General features: G+C 41.9%; 1 protein-coding gene across 1 annotated transcript in view; it reads right to left on the bottom strand.

Annotated features, from left to right (window-relative positions):
- Positions 1 to 17,206, bottom strand: part of PIGS (phosphatidylinositol glycan anchor biosynthesis class S) — a 32,479-nt gene extending 15,273 nt beyond the window's left edge. The window contains exons 1-4 of the mRNA XM_030185872.1: positions 17,128 to 17,206; positions 6,900 to 7,039; positions 5,566 to 5,677; positions 2,041 to 2,130 (exon numbers count right to left, since the gene is read on the bottom strand). Of these exons, the coding sequence (XP_030041732.1) occupies positions 2,041 to 2,130; positions 5,566 to 5,677; positions 6,900 to 7,039; positions 17,128 to 17,146 (361 nt within the window). The 5' untranslated portion in view covers positions 17,147 to 17,206. The remainder of the gene's footprint in view (positions 1 to 2,040; positions 2,131 to 5,565; positions 5,678 to 6,899; positions 7,040 to 17,127) is intronic.
- Positions 17,207 to 19,008: the final 1,802 nt, after the last annotated feature.

The following is a 19,008-nucleotide window of genomic DNA, read 5'->3' as shown; positions in this document are numbered from 1 at the left end:
GGCATGAACAGAGAATCAACAACAGCGCAGAAATTCTTAACCAGAGGAAAGGTGGAAAATCATTCTGGCAAACAGTAATGCACAAACAAACAGATGCATCACCCAACGACATCCATTTTATGAGCAACTTGGATGAACTAAGTAAAAGCACTTTAAATAAAATAGCACCACTCAAAATGAAAACAAAACTCAACAATCACAACTATGGTTTAACGATGAATTACAAGAGATGAAAAAACTATGCAGGAAACTAAAATGGTCCACAAACAACTCAGACATAAATAAAATCACATGGAGGAAAGCCTTAAGAACATATAAACACAAGATAAAAAGAGCAAAAGCCAACTACAACAACACATATGTGAGGCCAGATCAGATCAACACAAAAAAAGGTTTTTGAACACATGAAAAATATACTAAACACAAAAAATCTACTAGCATCTAATGAAACATCACCGACAGCAAACAAACTCGCAAAATACTTCGAGCAAAAAATAACCAATCTGAGATCAAACCTTACCACAACACAAAAGTGACAAAACAATCTATTTTAAGCCTGTAAAACTGCCTTAATTAATTCTTGAACTGTATTTCTCTAGTTTGGCCAGCAGATGGTGCATGTTATGTTTAAAACTGGTACAGAATAACTGACATTTCCTTCTTTAGTTAACACTGATAAAGGAAATGCCTGCAATGATATAACCAACTATTTTTTAAACTTGTTCTAGGCTCCGATTGCCCAGGAGCTCATTTTCATTTTGACTTTACTGGATTTTTCCGCAGTCTTAGCCAGGAAGAAAAGAGACTAGGATCTCTTTGCTGAGGGTCATTGAATTATATGTCCTAATCTTCCCAGGTACTTTTTAGAAAGAGTAAACAAATATTTAGTTAGTGTTATAATTGATACATATTTCAGTTACCTGTTATTGTTTGCACTTTTTTTTGTTCATTATTTAATATTTTTAAGACAATAAACACTATTCAGTTTGTTGCCTCTGCTGTCTGGACTGATAAAGAATCCTGGTGGTTTGTGTGTTGGGTCTGTGAGTGCTTTCTGGGAACTGTGGGACCACTGGGAGTGTGGCCAACAGTAAAATAGAAATAATTGAGAGTGGGAGACTCGCACAGAGGCGGTTGGGACCCAGTCAGTGGGAGGGTGCTAGAGTACAGCACAAGCTGCAGGTGCAGGCGGACCTGAGCTGTGCTGGGGATAGATCCTCTAAGTGGCTGCGGGGTAACCCTAGGTGGGTGGCTAGGCATTTCGTGACAACAAACAACTCTCAGATTTTTTTACATGACTGTGCGAGTGAAACTGACCACCATATCAAGGTAGACAGAACCTGGTCATCATTCACAACCCCCTCAACCAACTCAGTTAAAATGATAACAAAATATGCACATGTTAATTGCCTACTAGACAAGTGCCCCAACTACCTAATGGAAAATACACCAGACTGGTTTATTGAACGCCTCATACAACATCTGAAACTGCATGCATATACAATTTTTAGTGTTCACACCTGTGCACACATGCAATACTCCAACACTTTGCTTTTGTTCAGCATACCTCTTCCTCAAGTCTGTCTTTTCCCCCCCCCCTTCTACTCATACTCTTTATGGAACCCAGAAAAAAATGTTGCAGATCTCATATGCTCACAGACAGTAAAGAGAAGAAATAAGAATGAAATTCCCACTATAACTGGCCACAAAAAAAAGAATAAAACTTCCCCCCCTCCCCCCACATACACTTCCTTGAACCTGTGCACTTTTCTGCATTGGCACTGGATAGCCTCAATACCGCAGAATTTAGATGTACTGTATGTTGGTGTCTATGTGAAGCTTTGCACATGGTTAGCTCACGCATAAAACTCGTTTTCACACAGGGCACCCACAAAATTGTGCACTAAACTTGAGCTAACCAGTGTGTAAAACCTAAAGCATTTTACTGCATCGGCCCCAGAACATCAACAGCGTTCTCCGCTGAGATCTCCAATGTCACTTCTCATGGCAGTGAATGTGTAAAGAAACAAAGGTTTGTACCTGGTAGATTGTGTGTCCCCAGAGCTACCTCTTCCTGTGCTGTTGCTCCCCTGTACTTGAACTCATATCGGCGCAGGAAACTTGTTTTTGCTGAAAAAGAACAGCATACAGAATCAGCAATCCTGAATCAGTGCTGCAAAGTTCAGTGTGTGGGAGTAAATCTAGACTGCAGACTAAATGCATTCTAATCATATGATGCACAAAAAATTTTCCAAAAGGGCAAACAACTACTAGGGAAAGCAGTAACCTTAAGTATTCTAACTACAGGGCCACCAAGGGGGGGGGGGGGCAATATTCCCCAGGCTCACCCTCCAAGAGGGGCCTGGCACCAGGGTCCGTCTCTCTCTTGCTCCTGCGTGTCGGGACCCAGGTGATTACGTTAATGCGATAACCCAGTCCCAGCACACAGGAGCAGACCAAGGGAGGTGGTGGCGACAGCAGGCCTGCCTCAGTTCTGTCTCTCTGTGGCCCTGTTAAAACATACATTACAGTCTCAATTATCCGACCTTCGTTAACCCAACCATCCGGCATATCCGACAGATCCCTGGTGATGTCACGTGGCTTCTGTTTTCATTTTCCGAACCTGGGACCCTGCTTTTACTACCTTTGTTTTTGCATTGTTTTCCATATTATCCAACTTTCAATTTATCCGAAAACGGGTTGGTCCCATTTAGGTTGGATATTTGAGACTTTACTGTAATATAATTTAAAAGTATACCCTCAGTGTGCAACTTGTGGTTTATTTTATATCCATATGACTCAATGCTCAAAGATTACAGGCTTGAAGCCCAATCAGTTTCCTAGGCCTTACAAAATTCCCACCATCACAGGGTTTCTCAGTGTGAATAGTGCACAGTGATGCATTCAGTGAAAAACAAATTTTAACATACAATCCTTACAATTATTATTACTGTTTTATAAAAAAACAAACAAAAGGAAAATGCTTTTTATATAGTACCCAATTCCAGTCTATTAAAAAAAAAACCCACACACAACACCACCTTCTAAGTCAATCTCAAAAAACGTTAGCAAAATAAATCCAGATGCTTCTTGACTTATCTGTGGCAATCAACCAACCAATTGGAGCTAGCGGGTTCTACTGATCAAACTCACCATTCTAAGATCTTTATTCTATTTTTTAGTTTTCCTTCTATAAAGGGTAAGAAAAGATTACATAGTTGATTTTCTTTTTTCATATCAAACTGCCAAGCATAGAATAGAATTTGCTGAAATTATATGGGCTTCTAATTATTTAGATTTCAGAAAATGATTAAAAACCTTACTATTTCATAAATTTGTTTTGAAATCTTGTTAAAATTAAGCTAGCTATAATTCTGATATATTATTGTTGATTTATTGTACTCCCAGACAATTTCTGGTTTGTCGTTATTGCAATTCACTTAGAACTTAATAGATAAAATTACATTACAATAGGATTTATAACTTACTTGTATTTCTTTATTGGGATTTATTAACCGCCTTTATGAAGAGAGTCACCCAAGGCAATATATAGCAGGTACAGTTTAAAAAAAAAACTTACAATTTTGTTAACAGCATAACAATAATAAAAAATTGCCATATATAAACATGAATGCAATAAATGAGCACAGCAAATTAAACTTAATAGTACCATGAAATAGTATCAAAAATATACACATTTAACAGCACTGAAATTCAAATAACAGATATAATACGATGTCAGCATAATACTAATGAAATATCTAATAAGCACACTTTAGAACATTCAAATAACAGATATGCTGTCAATGCTTTTCTACAATACAGCTTACCATGAAGCCGAGAGGCCAAGTGTATATATATAGATGGGGACAAGATAGGTGGTACAGAGTCAGTTGGATAAATAGATAGGTGGCTAAACTCTAGGTAAGTTCTTTGTACAGTTAAAACAAGATATAAGAAACTTGTCTAGTGTGTGTAGCAAGCTAGTCCAGGTGCAGAGTGTGTGTAATCAGTCACCGTTAAGGCTTGGGAGAAAAGCCAGGTTGTCACCTGCTTCCTAAAGTAGAGGTAGTCTCGTGTTAGACGTAGCCCCTCTGGGAGTGAATTCCCGAGTGTGGGTCCACTCTAGAGAATGCAGTATCGCAAGACTACCACTAAGGGGTCAGGATGGCCATTTTGAAACCTGGAGCCATACAGAGCAGAAAAGCTAGACTACCAAGGAGGCCCTGGTGAGTCCTGGGAGAAAGGGGGAGGGGGAGGTCAGGCTTTACTAGTAAGGAGGGAGAAGAGTGCTGATGAGGTTGGGAGGGGCTTCAACCACCACCAAATTTATTTATTTTTTAATTTGGGCTGCAGCCACACTACCAGACTGCTGGCTGTTGTAATTGCAGATGTCTCATTGACAGTCATGAGAGCTAGCCTGCAGCACTGACCTGTGTGGCAGCTGTCATGGTCGGCCACACATTGTTGCCACTCTTTTACTGCCCACTACACTCCTCTATCTGAAGTTAGTGCTACCTATAATTCTGTAAACTTTTGATAATGTGGCTATTTTCTAAATATTTGGGTGAAACCCTTTGATCTTGTCCATTGATTTTTATTGTAAACTACATTTTTTAAAATGTTTATCCCTTTATGCATTGTGTATTTTTTTTTGCTCTAAACCGCACCGAGGTAGAAGTTGCGGCAGTATAAAAACACTAGTTGTTATATTTATGCTACATCTATTACCGTTATCACAGGTCTACACCAATGACCACCATATGGTTAAAACCCACACTAGCTGCTTAACACAGTTTAGAAAAAGGGCCCCTATGTTTGTTTTTTTTATCTGCATTTTCAAAAAACTGTTTGTGCTGCATGTAGGCAAATTTTGTCTAGTGAAAGAATATGATTATATGAGTGGGGGAAGTCATAACACCGTGCTGGTAGATCCTGCACTCAGTTCATTAACCACATCTACACTGTAATGATATTTCATCCGGTACTGGCTGGACTACATGCATGCATTGAAGACTTCATAACTAAGTTAAGTTTGTGTTTTTTTGTGTCTCAGACCACTCCTCCAGGTACTGTTGGTCTTTGCATTCACACTGGCTTGTAGTGACTTTGACATACTGTGATCGTTCACATTTTTGTGGTGGAATTTTTCAATATTGTTTGGCTTTTTTCTCCACCTGAATTACGTTGTTTGGTAGTGAAAGTTTGCCTATGATAGTATCTGCTGTAGTCCCTGTTGTTGAGACTTTACTCGGAAGAGGTGTTTAGCTTTAAGACTATACTTCCTGTCTTTTTTTCCATTTGTGCTGTTTTTTTTGCACTATATTTGAGTTTGTGTATAGGGAATTTTGTTTTTTGATTGTATGTAGTTTGTTGTTTTTCCTTTGTGGATTGTATATTTGTGATATTTTTATATACATATAAATTGTTTGCAACAAACAAAATTAGGAAAAGGAATAAGGGGGGCCTAATATTGATTGCACCTAGCAATTCTAGACCACCACAATGATGTCAAAAGACAGTAAATATTTCAAGTCAGGACTCAGGGCCTGAAAACAGACTTACAGTTCAAGGTAACCTCTTTCTCTCTGGACTGAGTGGCAGGTAACCTTCTCTGCTGCTCTCCAGTCAGACACCCCTTAGCAAAGACAACATCTACCGACAGTGTCAGGTGAAGCTAGACCAGAAAAAAAACATTTTACAAAAATATCCAATCAGACACATTACAAAGTAAAACCAGTCACAGCTTATCAAAAGAAAATCCCTTTTCAGGAGAGAACCAGGGATGAAATAGCAGGAGTGTTTCCTTAAGGTATATTGACAGAACTGTGTTTCAGCATTAAGAATGGTACAGGGTATTGCAGCACAGGATTGATCTGCACTAGCACAGCTGCATATAGGGGTGGGGAGAAGTAAGGCTCAGGAGTGGAACAGCAAGGGGTGGGAGTGAGATGTACTGACAGATGTGAGCAATTCTCAGTCCTGGAAAAGCAGAGTGCTGTGGATCAGGCCTAGCTATATCTAGATGCTACTATGCGAAAAACATGTACAAGTCTAATGAAGGAACAGATAAGTGACAAGGCAGAAACAACCTGTGTACTATCTAAATAGTACAAAAGCAGCAGTCAAAACGCCTGTCATGGACTACCTCACAGTCACTGAAACCTCTGGATGGAGGTCATGTATGTTTGGTTTAGCTACAGTTCCCCCCCCCCCCCCCCATCAGTAAATGTATACACACAAGAAACTGTCATTTTCTTATTATTGTCTCCAGCTCCGCAGTTAATGTGGACTAGGAATGACACAGAAATTGGGAAAGTTATCTATTTTTAACATTTTTCTTCTATGTCAGTTTCTGTATGTAATATTTTCTTGCTTTTGTGTTGACAAACATAAAATTTGTGCTAAATATGCATTTAATAAAAACACAAAGTGTAAGCAATTTTATTAATTTTTCTACCCTTTCTATACAAAGATTCAGGAGTTATATACAGTTCAGGTAATTATGTACCATCACTCCTACACCAGCATAAGCTAACAGTGCCAAGTCATGGGACCTGCAATTCTCCTGCTCTGTTTCCATTAGCAGCCAACAAAATTAAAGATCTCAATGGTCAGAAACAAGGGAGGAGCTTTATACCTTACATTCCCTATGGACCAGGTGAGGCACTGGCTCAGACTGCTAGTGATAAAGGGCGCCAGAGTCCCAGTCTGGCATTTCTTTCTTCCCTCCCCTCTGTGAGTGAGGAGAGAAATATGCTGAATTGGGATTCAGGATTTTGGTGCTCTTTATCATCAGCATTGGGGGGAGGCAGGGGCATTGATGCAAACATTGGGTCAGGGTACTACAGTTCCTCAAGCTGGCCCTGAACGCTTGTGTCTACTTATCTACTTCTTACTTGCAGAGTATCCAGTTTGCTAATCTGGGAATATGGCAGAGAGGCTCGATAGGTCTCTGTTGTTTTCCACCATAGTGGCAGCCCCACCACAAGCACAATGGCTGCAATGCAAAGTGCTGTATACTTCACCCGCAGTGCTTCTGCAAAACAAAACCAAGCAATGCCGAAAAGAATTTAAACAAGCTGTCAGGCGAGCGTGAAAACAAAATCTCTGAAATATCAAAACATGCGCTACTCAAGAAGCATAAATCGACCTATGCAGTGTTGTCACTGGGCGATGAAACTCATGTATCTTTACAGGGATTAGGGGGGAACACCAGAAACGATTTTTATTGGTAGCTATTACGCTGGTGCGTAAGGGAATTTTGAAATTTTGGACATCTGATGCTGCACTACCGGCTAAGGTATAGGAAACAGTGATGCATGAAATGACTGACTGGGAGTTGAAGTCAGCAGGCATGGCACAATCCCCGTCCAAAAGACTATATTCTGACTTGTGGAGAAAGTTTCAAAATCTGTTCAGTGAGTGCAACTAGCATGTATACTGTTTCAAAGAAGGCATAATGAGGTTCTGCTGGTTCATTCTTATTTGTTATGGGGTATGCACTTGTGGGGGTGGGGGAAGAGGGCTGAAAATGGGGTGGGGGGTTTTGAAAAATATGTAAAAAGTGATGTCTCTTTATTCTGTCTTTATTATTATGAGCAACTCATATGTATTGGAGGATGACTGAATTAGGGCCCTGTTTACAAAGGCGCACTAATGTTTTTAGCTTGCACAAAAATGGAGACACCCATAGGAATATTTTTGAGGCGGCACCGCCAATGGAAGAGGAGAGAGGCCACCTCCCTCCTCCAATGAAGGTAGGGGGGGTGAGAAAGAGGGCCGCTAGACCACCAGGTCGGGGGGGGGGGGGGGGTGGGTTGACTTGCGGCCCACTGAGCCACCAGGGCTATATTTTGAGGGGATGCTAAGGGGGGTTAGGGGGGCTGGAGACCCACTGGATCTCCAGTCCCCCCTGAACTTGTGTCGGGGGGGGGGGGGGGGGTTGGGCTGCTGCATTGGCGGGAATAGGGGTCTGCTAGCATGCAAATGCATGCTGAACAGAGCTCACCATTCCTCCCCAATGGGAATGGCAAAGTAAACAAATTGTAATATTTTGAAGGGTTTGTAATTTCTTTAGGGATGCTTGCTGTAAGCCTGCATAAATGATGTTGCAGTAATCCAGATGGGATAAGTACATAAGTACATAAGTAGTGCCATACTGGGAAAGACCAAAGGTCCATCTAGCCCAGCATCCTGTCACCGACAGTGGCCAATCCAGGTCAAGGGCACCTGGCACGCTCCCCAAACGTAAAAACATTCCAGACAAGTTATACCTAAAAATGCGGAATTTTTCCAAGTCCATTTAATAGCGGTCTATGGACTTGTCCTTTAGGAATCTATCTAACCCCTTTTTAAACTCCGTCAAGCTAACCGCCCGTACCACGTTCTCCGGCAACGAATTCCAGAGTCTAATTACACGTTGGGTGAAGAAAAATTTTCTCCGATTCGTTTTAAATTTACCACACTGTAGCTTCAACTCATGCCCTCTAGTCCTAGTATTTTTGGATAGCGTGAACAGTCGCTTCACATCCACCCGATCCATTCCACTCATTATTTTATACACTTCTATCATATCTCCCCTCAGCCGTCTCTTCTCCAAGCTAAAAAGCCCTAGCCTTCTCAGCCTCTCTTCATAGGAAAGTCGTCCCATCCCCACTATCATTTTCGTCGCCCTTCGCTGTACCTTTTCCAATTCTACTATATCTTTTTTGAGATACGGAGACCAGTACTGAACACAATACTCCAGGTGCGGTCGCACCATGGAGCGATACAACGGCATTATAACATCCGCACACCTGGACTCCATACCCTTCCTAATAACACCCAACATTCTATTCGCTTTCCTAGCCGCAGCAGCACACTGAGCAGAAAGTTTCAGCGTATCATCGACGACGACACCCAGATCCCTTTCTTGATCCGTAACTCCTAACGCGGAACCTTGCAAGACGTAGCTATAATTCGGGTTCCTCTTACCCACATGCATCACTTTGCACTTGTCAACATTGAACTTCATCTGCCACTTGCACGCCCAATCTCCCAGTCTCGCAAGGTCCTCCTGTAATCGTTCACATTCCTCCTGCGACTTGACGACCCTGAATAATTTTGTGTCATCGGCGAATTTAATTACCTCACTAGTTATTCCCATCTCTAGGTCATTTATAAATACATTAAAAAGCAACGGACCCAGCACAGACCCCTGCGGGACCCCACTAACTACCCTCCTCCACTGAGAATACTGGCCACGCAATCCTACTCTCTGCTTCCTATCTTTCAACCAGTTCTTAATCCATAATAATACCCTACCTCCGATTCCATGACTCTGCAATTTCTTCAGGAGTCTTTCGTGCGGCACTTTGTCAAACGCCTTCTGAAAATCCAGATATACAATATCAACCGGCTCCCCATTGTCCACATGTTTGCTTACCCCCTCAAAAAAATGCATTAGATTGGTGAGGCAAGACTTCCCTTCACTAAATCCGTGCTGACTTTGTCTCATCAGTCCATGTTTTTGTATATGCTCTGCAATTTTATTCTTAATAATAGCCTCCACCATCTTGCCCGGCACCGACGTCAGACTCACCGGTCTATAATTTCCCGGATCTCCTCTGGAACCCTTCTTAAAAATCGGAGTAACATTGGCTACCCTCCAGTCTTCCGGTACTACACTCGATTTTAGGGACAGATTGCATATTTCTAACAGTAGCTCCGCAAGTTCATTTTTTAGTTCTATTAATACTCTGGGATGAATACCATCAGGTCCTGGTGATTTACTACTCTTCAGCTTGCTGAACTGACCCATTACATCCTCCAAGGTTACAGAGAATTCGTTTAGTTTCTCCGACTCCCCCGCTTCAAATATTCTTTCCGGCACCGGTGTCCCCCCCAAATCCTCCTCGGTGAAGACCGAAGCAAAGAATTCATTTAATTTCTCCGCTACGGCTTTGTCCTCCCTGATCGCCCCTTTAACACCATTTTCGTCCAGCGGCCCAACCGACTCTTTGGCCGGTTTCCTGCTTTTAATGTATCTAAAAAAATTTTTACTATGTATTTTTGCTTCCAACGCTAATTTCTTCTCAAAGTCCTTTTTTGCCCTCCTTATCTCCGCTTTGCATTTGGCTTGGCATTCCTTATGATCTATCCTGTTACTTTCAGTTGGTTCTCTTCTCCACTTTCTGAAGGATTGTTTTTTGGCTCTAATGACTTCCTTTATCTTACTGTTTAGCCACGCCGGCTGACGTTTAGTCTTTTTTCCCTTTTTTCTAATACGTGGAATATATTTGTCCTGAACCTCCAGGATGGTGTTTTTAAACAGCATCCACGCCTGACGCAAGTTTTTTACTCTGCGAGCTGCTCCTTTCAGTCTTTTTTTCACCATTTTTCTCATTTTGTCGTAATCACCTTTTCTATAGTTAAACGCTAGCGTACTTGATTTCCTAGTTTCACTTCCTTCAATGCCAATATCAAAACCGATCATATTATGATCACTGTTATCAAGCGGCCCTCGTACCGTTACCCCCTGCACTAGATCATGAGCACCACTAAGGACTAAGTCTAGTATTTTTCCTTCTCTTGTCGGCTCCTGAACTAGCTGTTCCATGAAGCTGTCCTTGATTTCATCAAGAAATCTTATGTCCCTTGCGTGTACAGATGTTACATTAACCCAGTCTATATGCGGGTAATTGAAATCCCCCATTATTATTGTGTTGCCCAGTTTGTTTGCGTCCCTGATTTCCTTTAACATTTCCGCATCCGTCTGTTCGTCCTGGCCAGGCGGACGGTAGTACACTCCTATCACTATCCTTTTCCCCTTTGCACATGGAATTTCAATCCACAGTGATTCCAAGGAGTGTTTTGTTTCCTGCAGAATTTTCAATCTATTTGATTCAAGGCTCTCGTTAATATACAATGCTACCCCTCCACCAATCCGATTCACCCTATCACTACGATATAATTTGTACCCCGGTATGACAGTGTCCCACTGGTTATCCTCCTTCCACCAGGTCTCAGAGATGCCTATTATATCTAATTTTTCATTTAGTGCAATATATTCTAACTCCCCCATCTTATTTCTTAGGCTCCTGGCATTCGCATATAGACATTTCAAACTATGTTTGTTGTTCCTAAGTACATCATGCTTAGTACTTGACAGTATTAATTGGCAATCTTTTGTCTGATTTTTATTGTTATTTAAGGATACCCGATCTACTACAATCTCTTTTGCAACCTCACTATCAGGATACTCTATCTTCCCTGTTATGGTGATATCTTTGAAAGATACCTTATCCCGAACCATGCTCTTTTGAGCGACTGTGCAAAAAGACAATATGAGCGCATCTAGCTGATGAATTTCAACGAAATGACGGATGGTCCATAGTTTCCGAAAATTTAGAAAACTAACCTTCAACAGATAAGAAATTTGTGGTAAGAAAGTCAAGGACGAGTCAAGAATGACACCTAAGTAATGAAAGCTGGGTACAGGGGTGATAGGAGCTCCAAACAGCTGGATGGGAGTGGATGGTGGTGTTAAAGCACTAGAACACCAGTAAGCAACTGTTTTGTCAGTATTAAGCACTAGATGATGTTCTTTTAACCACAAGACAACTGAATCCAGACAAGTTCGCAAGGGTGTGAAAGAAAAGGATAGTGGGGGTGTAGGGAAAAGCAAAAGAATATCGTCTGTGTAAACATGGACTGAAATGCCAAAAGACAGAATCAAAGAAACTAATGGGCTAAGGAAAAGATGGAAAAGAAAAGGTGAGAGAATGGATCCTTGGGGGAAAAACCACAATGCAATTCCTGTTTAGCAGAGATGGAATCTGAGATATTTACCTGAAAAGACTGGTGAGACAGAAATTAAGTGAAGTGAACCACGATATAACTGTGCCTGATAGACTAAGAGCCACAAGATGAGAAAGTAGCATTGAATGATTCACAAGGTTGAAAGCTGCAGACAGATCAACAGAAACTGCAAGAACAACTTTGTGACGTTCAAAGTGTTTGTGGAATTCACTGATAAGGGCTGTCATAATTGTTTCAGTAATGAAATGTTTTCTGAACCCGGCTGTCTTAGGTGAAGGGCTGTTTTCTTAGAAAAAGAGGTGAGGTGATCAAAGACTATTTTTTCAAGTATTTTTGACATAAAGCAGAGATTGGACACAGGACGGTAATAACTACAGATTGAGGGGTCCAATGTAGGTTTCTTTAATATGGGACAGACTGTTGAAGGTTTCCAAATTTCTGGAAATTGCCCCAAGGATAGACTCAGATTAATAATGGACAAAAGAGTTAGGTATAAATTCCAGATTGAAGAACTTTAACCAGGAGCAGGGGATGGGATCACAACGACTTTGAGTGGGTCTCACTGCTGACATAGTTTTCTGTAGTGATAATAGGGACTGAGTTTGAAAAGTGGTCCAAGTAGAGGAGCCAGAAGAAGCTGGGCATGGCAGACAAGATGAAGAGAGAGGCGGGATGTTTGTGGAAGCTGAAATACAGATGGGTAGCACTTGAAATTGATTCAACAAAGTATTAATTTTCTCAGTAAAGGAAGACGCAAGCGCATCCGCTGATAGGAGGGAACCGGCAGGCTGAATTCTATCAGGACTATTTGTCTAGACTGAATAAAGTACCTTAGAAGAATTAGAGGACTTTTCAAGTGCCTTCGTAATGAAAGCCTTTCTTTCCCTCTTAAGGAGGTGATTGCAATCACAATGAAGTTGACGGTAGGTCTGTAGATCGACTAAGGGACCTGACTTTTTTCCAAATTCGCTCAGCCCTACAATATTATTTAAGTAAAGGTAAACCAGGGGTCAACCACACATGGCGGCTGGAGGAGGGATAAGAGTGAAAGGACTTGGTGGTAATAGTGTCAAGACCTTGCTGTAGAATAAAATGCAAAGTGTAGAATAAAATGCAAAGTGTCAGCTTGATCATTTAGAGGGTTAGAAAAGAAATCAGGGGGTACCTTAAAAAATGATGGAGAAATAGTAGGCATCACCCAGGAAAAGGATCTAGACAGCATCATGGACAGTGTGCGGAAGTGGACAAAGAAGCAAACAGAATGTTGGGAATTATTAAGAAAGGAATAGAGAATAAAACAAAGAATATTATATTACCTTTGTATCACTCTGTGGTACAATTGCACATTGAATATTGTGTGCAATTCTGGTCACCACATCTCAAATCAGTGTGTGTGTGTGTGTGTGTATATATATATATATATATATGTATATATATATCTATAAGAACCGTAGAGATGTAAGGACCAACCCTTCTACGAGGAAAGGCTAGAGAAGTTAGGGCTCTTCAGTTTACAGAAAAGACAGCTGAGGGGAGATATATGATATAAAAGTCTATAAATTTCGGAGTGGAACAAGTAAGCCTATCGCTACTTCAGGAAGCAGGTGAAAGCTTGGCTCTTTAACCAGGCCTTTAATGGAAGAGGTAACTAACTTGTTAGTCTCACTTACACACGAAAGGAGTGACATGGCTGCTCATACTGCAGCAGCACGTTTATCCACTCTTACCCTAGCTGAAATCATAATTACCCATCTCTCTGACCTCATGTGCAACTTTCTTTAAATTAGTCACCTTACTTTCTAACTCTTCTTACTCTCTTACCTATCTATGTTCCATCTTTGCTTATATCCTTCACTATTAAATTGTTCTATTACATATTGTGTTTGACATTGTAAATAGTATATTATGCCATACTTTGTATTGTTATTTTAATATTTTACTGCTGTAATTGCCTATTGCTCATGTTTTATGAGTGAATTCCTTCAAAAAGGCGGTAAATAAATCCTAATAAATACATAAACAAACAGAAATGTCCTAAAAGGATTGAAGATGGACGCACCTTTGAGACGCTAGCAGGCTACACTCGACAGCTCTCTGAGAAAAAAATTCCTTAAAGATGCCGAAAAGACGGGGCCGTCCTACCTCCAAAGCCCCGCAACGGCAAGTTCTTTCCTCTCAAGACATCTGCATGCTTTTTCAGACAGCGTCTACACCAACTACTCCAGTGTTACAAATGTCGGAAGGCAGCCCGCTGAATAGCGCCAGAGCGAGTGGAGGCCTGGAAGCTTCTCTTGGGCTAGAGCTGACGCTCAGCCCCGACCTAAGGAAACCACCCCCACAACCAGCGGGTTACAGCACACCAACCGAGGCGTCTCTAGACCAGCTTTCCCAAAGTGGTGCAGGTGGACAGAGACGGGAGGAATTAGATCCGGTTGTTTGTGAGCTGAAAGCCCAGACGCAAACATCTATTTCATCTAAGGTGGAGGAAGCTGAAAGTTTGATCCTGGAGAAAATACCGGAGAAAGAGGTACTACCCACACAATTTTCTTTTGAACTAAATAAGCCAGCTGAAGTAACATTAGAATCTCTTTGGACTTTAATAGTTGGTCTAGGAAAAACACTTTCTCCGCAAATATATAAATTGAACCAGGACATGTTAATTCTTGAAAAAAACACTAAAGTTGAAAAGTTAGAGCAAATGGATAAAGAAATTACTTCAGAAGTGAAAAAAATTCAAACCCAACAAGAGATTATGATGAGAGATTTGATTTCCTTGAGAAAAAAACGGAAGTATTGGAGAACTCAGCTAGGAGTAATAATCTTCGTTTCTTAAACTTTCCTAAACAATTGTCTAAGTCACCTAGGGAATGTTAAAGAAATACCTAATGGAAATATTTGGAGTGAAAGAAGAGGTTATCCCTCCTTTTTCCCAGGTTTATTACTTACCGATACAAAATCAAGATAATCAGAAACAAGACTTGAATATATCTGCTATACTTGAGTCATCGGATAATGATCCTGATATTCCAACAACATTGATAGTGACGGTAGCATTGCCACCAGATAAGTCCTGGATAATGAAAATGTATTTTAGAAATAAAGACAAAGTGTTTCTAGGCCAAAAAATACAGATATTTCCTGATGTCTCTAGAGAGACACAAAAGAGGTGAAAGCAATTTCTTTTTATGAAACCTGCAGTGCTACAGTTGGGAGCAATTTTTTTTCTTAGATTCCCATGTAAATGTGTGGTGAAATATCAGTCCCTTAAATATTTTTCGATCCAGCTCAGCTAACAGCTTTCTTAGTGTCTAGGCAAAATAAGGATGTTTGAAAATTTCATCTTTTCCTTAGATATAGATAATTAATAACACCGAAAATTGTAACCTGTGAACTTCTTAAAATAATGTCTTTAAATTTTATTTCTAGTTGAATATAATTCCACTTTCTAACATCTTGAATCTTACATTGTGGACTTGAGTGGGAATTTCAAAATATTTATTTTTCCTTTTTTGTCTTTGTTGTTCCTAAAAATTTGAATTATCATGTTTTTCAAACAAGTTGAATACTTGATTATATATGTAAAATTGTTATAAATAAAATAAATAAAAAAACAACAAAAGAAAAACAAAATCACTCATTGTATAGCTTTGGATTTCACTCCTGGAAAACAAAATCAGTAGACTGTGGGGTAAGCTCCCTGAAATCTACTTTTTATGTTCTTTCCAAGTATATGTGACCTGAATTGACCACTGCTGGGAACAGGCCACTAGGCTTAATCATGGCACCTTTTCCAATGTCTGCTAAAATTGACCCATGGACCCCAAGTTTTAATGAAAGAGCTCAGGCTCTATACACCAATTATGCCTTGTCATAGGTTCTGTGACTGGTTGCAGGGGGCCTGGCTATTGTGGGGTGGATTCTTCAGTGATCACCCCACCCTTGAAGGGCCTTGCATTTGAGTACCGGCACCTTTTTTGCTAGAAAAAAAATGCACTGAACTTAATACACCATTGGCCTGACCCAGTAAAGCAATTCTTACGTTCTTAGTGACACACGATTCCATGCTGTGAAGTAACAAAATATCCTTCAAAAAAGTACCTCAAGCTCCATCTCTGGCCGTCTTCAAATCTAGGCTAAAAGCCCACCTTTTTTATGCTGCTTTTAACTCCTAACCCTTACTTACTTGTTCAGTACCCATATTTTAAAATTCCCTTATCTCTTATTTGTCCTGTTTGTCTGCCCTAATTAGATTGTAAGCTCTGTCCAGCAGGGACTGTCTCTTCATGTTGAAGTGTACAGCACTGTGTACGTCTAGTAGCACTATAGAAATTATAAGTAGTAGTAGTACAAAAGTCACACAGACCTTTAAAGTAAACCTGCTATACTTGAAATCTTGCTTTTCCTAAAGATGCAATTGGGATCAGAACTAGAAACCCCGGTATACAATACCACAACCCACATGGAAAAAAACATCCTAAGAGAGGGAAGTGGTGGTGGGAGGCAGAGATAGTGCTGGGCAGACTTATATGGTCTGTGCCAGAGCCGGTGGTGGGAGGCGGGGACAGTGCTAGGCAGACTTATATGGTCTATGCCAGAGCCGGTGGTGGGAGGCAGGGATAGTGCTCGGCAGACTTATATGGTCTATGCCAGAGCCGGTGTTGGGAGGCGGGGATATTGCTGGGCAGACTTATACGGTCTGTGCCAGAGCTGGTGGTGGGAGGCAGAGATAGTGCTGGGCAGACTTATACGGTCTGTGCCAGAGCCGGTGGTGGGAGGCAGGGATAGTGCTGGGCAGACTTATACGGTCTGTGCCAGAGCCGGTGGTGGGAGGCAGGGATAGTGCTGGGCAGACTTATTCGGTCTGTGCCAGAGCTGGTGGTTGGGAGGCGGGGCTGGTGCTGGCCAGACTTATACGGTCTGTGCCCTGAAGAGCACAGGTACAAATCAAAGTAGGGTATACACAAAAAGTAGCACATATGAGTTGTCTTGTTGGGCAGACTGGATGGACCGAGCAGGTCTTTTTCTGCCGTCATCTACTATGTTACTATGTAAGAGAGGGAAGGACAAAGAGCGGCAGGCACACTTGACGCAGTAATGAGGGGACCCCCGTATTTCATTACCGCAACCAGTCCCATTCCCTTCTAAAGCCAACTCAAACAATTACGGTAATATGAAAAATAATATGGTCATAAACCCATCATATATTGCTTAACTGCGAGCACAACACGTGTCTTCTAAAGGATTGTACATTACACACGCATCCCTAATCTCACAGTCACTAGCTACATGTCGCATGTAAAAGCCATCAGTTCTCTCACCACTTACCAGAGGCAGCTCCAGCCATTTCTCGCTCGCTCCCCTTCCGCACAAAAGTATTCGCCAATCACAAAGCACTATCTCTACCAGTAGCCAATCATCTGCGCGGTACGGCGGAGAAGGGTGCACATGAAGAACATTGAAAATAATGGTGTCCAATCAGAAGGTCCTGCTTCGGAAGGTGAAGGGCGGAGCCTATAATGACGGCACTAGATGAGGCCAAGGAGGTTAAAGTACGGTAGCTTGGAAAGGGCAAAAGAGATGGAAGCGCAGCGCATGGCCAGGGGATATATGATATCGTGGGTGCAATGCATGATGAGAGAGTGGTCTGATTTCTGGGTTTCATTTGCTTCAGTCTTCTAGTTTTGTACGTTGTTTGGTACAGGCACACTTGGAAGTAGGGAGCAGGGGTGGGTGGGGTCACGGACAACCCAATCTTGGCAGATCAGAGAATGACACTCCGCGGTACTCCTGGAACAGCCCCCACATGCTCGATATCCCGACACTTAGCTACCCCTCTTTCCCAGCCCAAAGATAGCCCTAGTTCTCTGTGTGCGTAAAAGCCGGATCACGCAGTCTGGTTTCTACTTTCTTCCACTGGTTCCTGCCGTTCAGCTTTGGCGGCCCATTGAAGATCTCAAGTTGCCCAGCTGTACAATAGGAGGGAGTGTGCTGACGGCCCAGTTCCAACAATGATTTATAAATGGACAGAACTAGGACTTGCAAACACCATACTGCTTGGTTGCCAATTTTCAGAGCTGCCAAGTTACCCTTTCTAGGAGGGAGACTTTTTGGTCTGTTCTAGTTTTAAACTTACATTCCAAAGAAGTGCAGTAGTGTAGGTGTAGTCCATGATGATTATATCCATTTAAATCAGTGCTGCTGGTTCCATAATGCACCTGGATGAAGTTGGCAGAAATCCTGGACTGCCAAAAAGTCTCTCTCCTGGAATGGGTAACTTGACAGCCCTGTACTTCCCTAATGCAGTACACACAGGCACACTGTAGTGTGCAACAATGTGTACACATCCCCCTCTCAAACCCATGTCCAATTAATCCAAAGTCTCGATCCAATTCTTTTGTCAGCTTTGATTAAGAGAAATTAATGAGACAATTGGAACTACAACTTCCATAGTGGTTAGAGCAGCGGACTCTGATCCTGGGGAACTGGGTTCAATTCCCACTGCAGCTCCTTGTGACTCTGTGCAAGTCACTTAACCCTCCATTGTCCCAGGTACAAATAAGTACCTGTATATAATATGTAAGTAGCTTTGAATGTAGTTGAAAAACCACAGAAAGGCGGTATATAAGTCCCATTCCCTTTCATTAAGATTGGGTGAGATGATAAGATTACATCTGTGTAAAATGGTCACCAATTTAAACCACCCTCCAGCAGAGAATTACAATCCAGTTATACTCACCTTCCAGCAAACGTGCTTCTAGACTCCCTGACTTGATCCCAGGTTCCTACTGGAGGGTATGGGAGGGGGCCCATGCCTGCCTGCTGTGCTGTCACCTATTCAGCCTGCAGCTGCCTTTTTCTGCTGTCTCAGTTCTATGGACCAAGCCAGGTTATCTTACGCTTGGTCTCATCCTCACACACATCTCTCCCTTCCAGTAACTGGATGACGGCATCCAGTCTGCCCAACAAGCTAAACCCATTACATAAGATATGTGATGGGTCGTGCCGATGCGGTAAGCAGGGTAAGCGCCGCAGGGGGGCGCTATCCTCTGTGGGGCGCCGCCGCTGCGTGCTTACCCTGCCCTCCCGCTCCCATGTAGGAACTGCCCGCCCTCTTCTCCCCCCCAAGATCCCGTTCCTTTTTTTTTCTTTTAAATTTACCTTCCTCCGGCAGCGCAGCGTCATTGAAGGAGGCGGCGCTCCCAGTCC

This window comes from Microcaecilia unicolor, chromosome 13, assembly GCF_901765095.1.
Source record: "Microcaecilia unicolor chromosome 13, aMicUni1.1, whole genome shotgun sequence".
In the NCBI taxonomy this organism is placed as follows: domain Eukaryota; kingdom Metazoa; phylum Chordata; class Amphibia; order Gymnophiona; family Siphonopidae; genus Microcaecilia; species Microcaecilia unicolor.
This window is presented reverse-complemented; position numbering and strand designations above follow the sequence as displayed.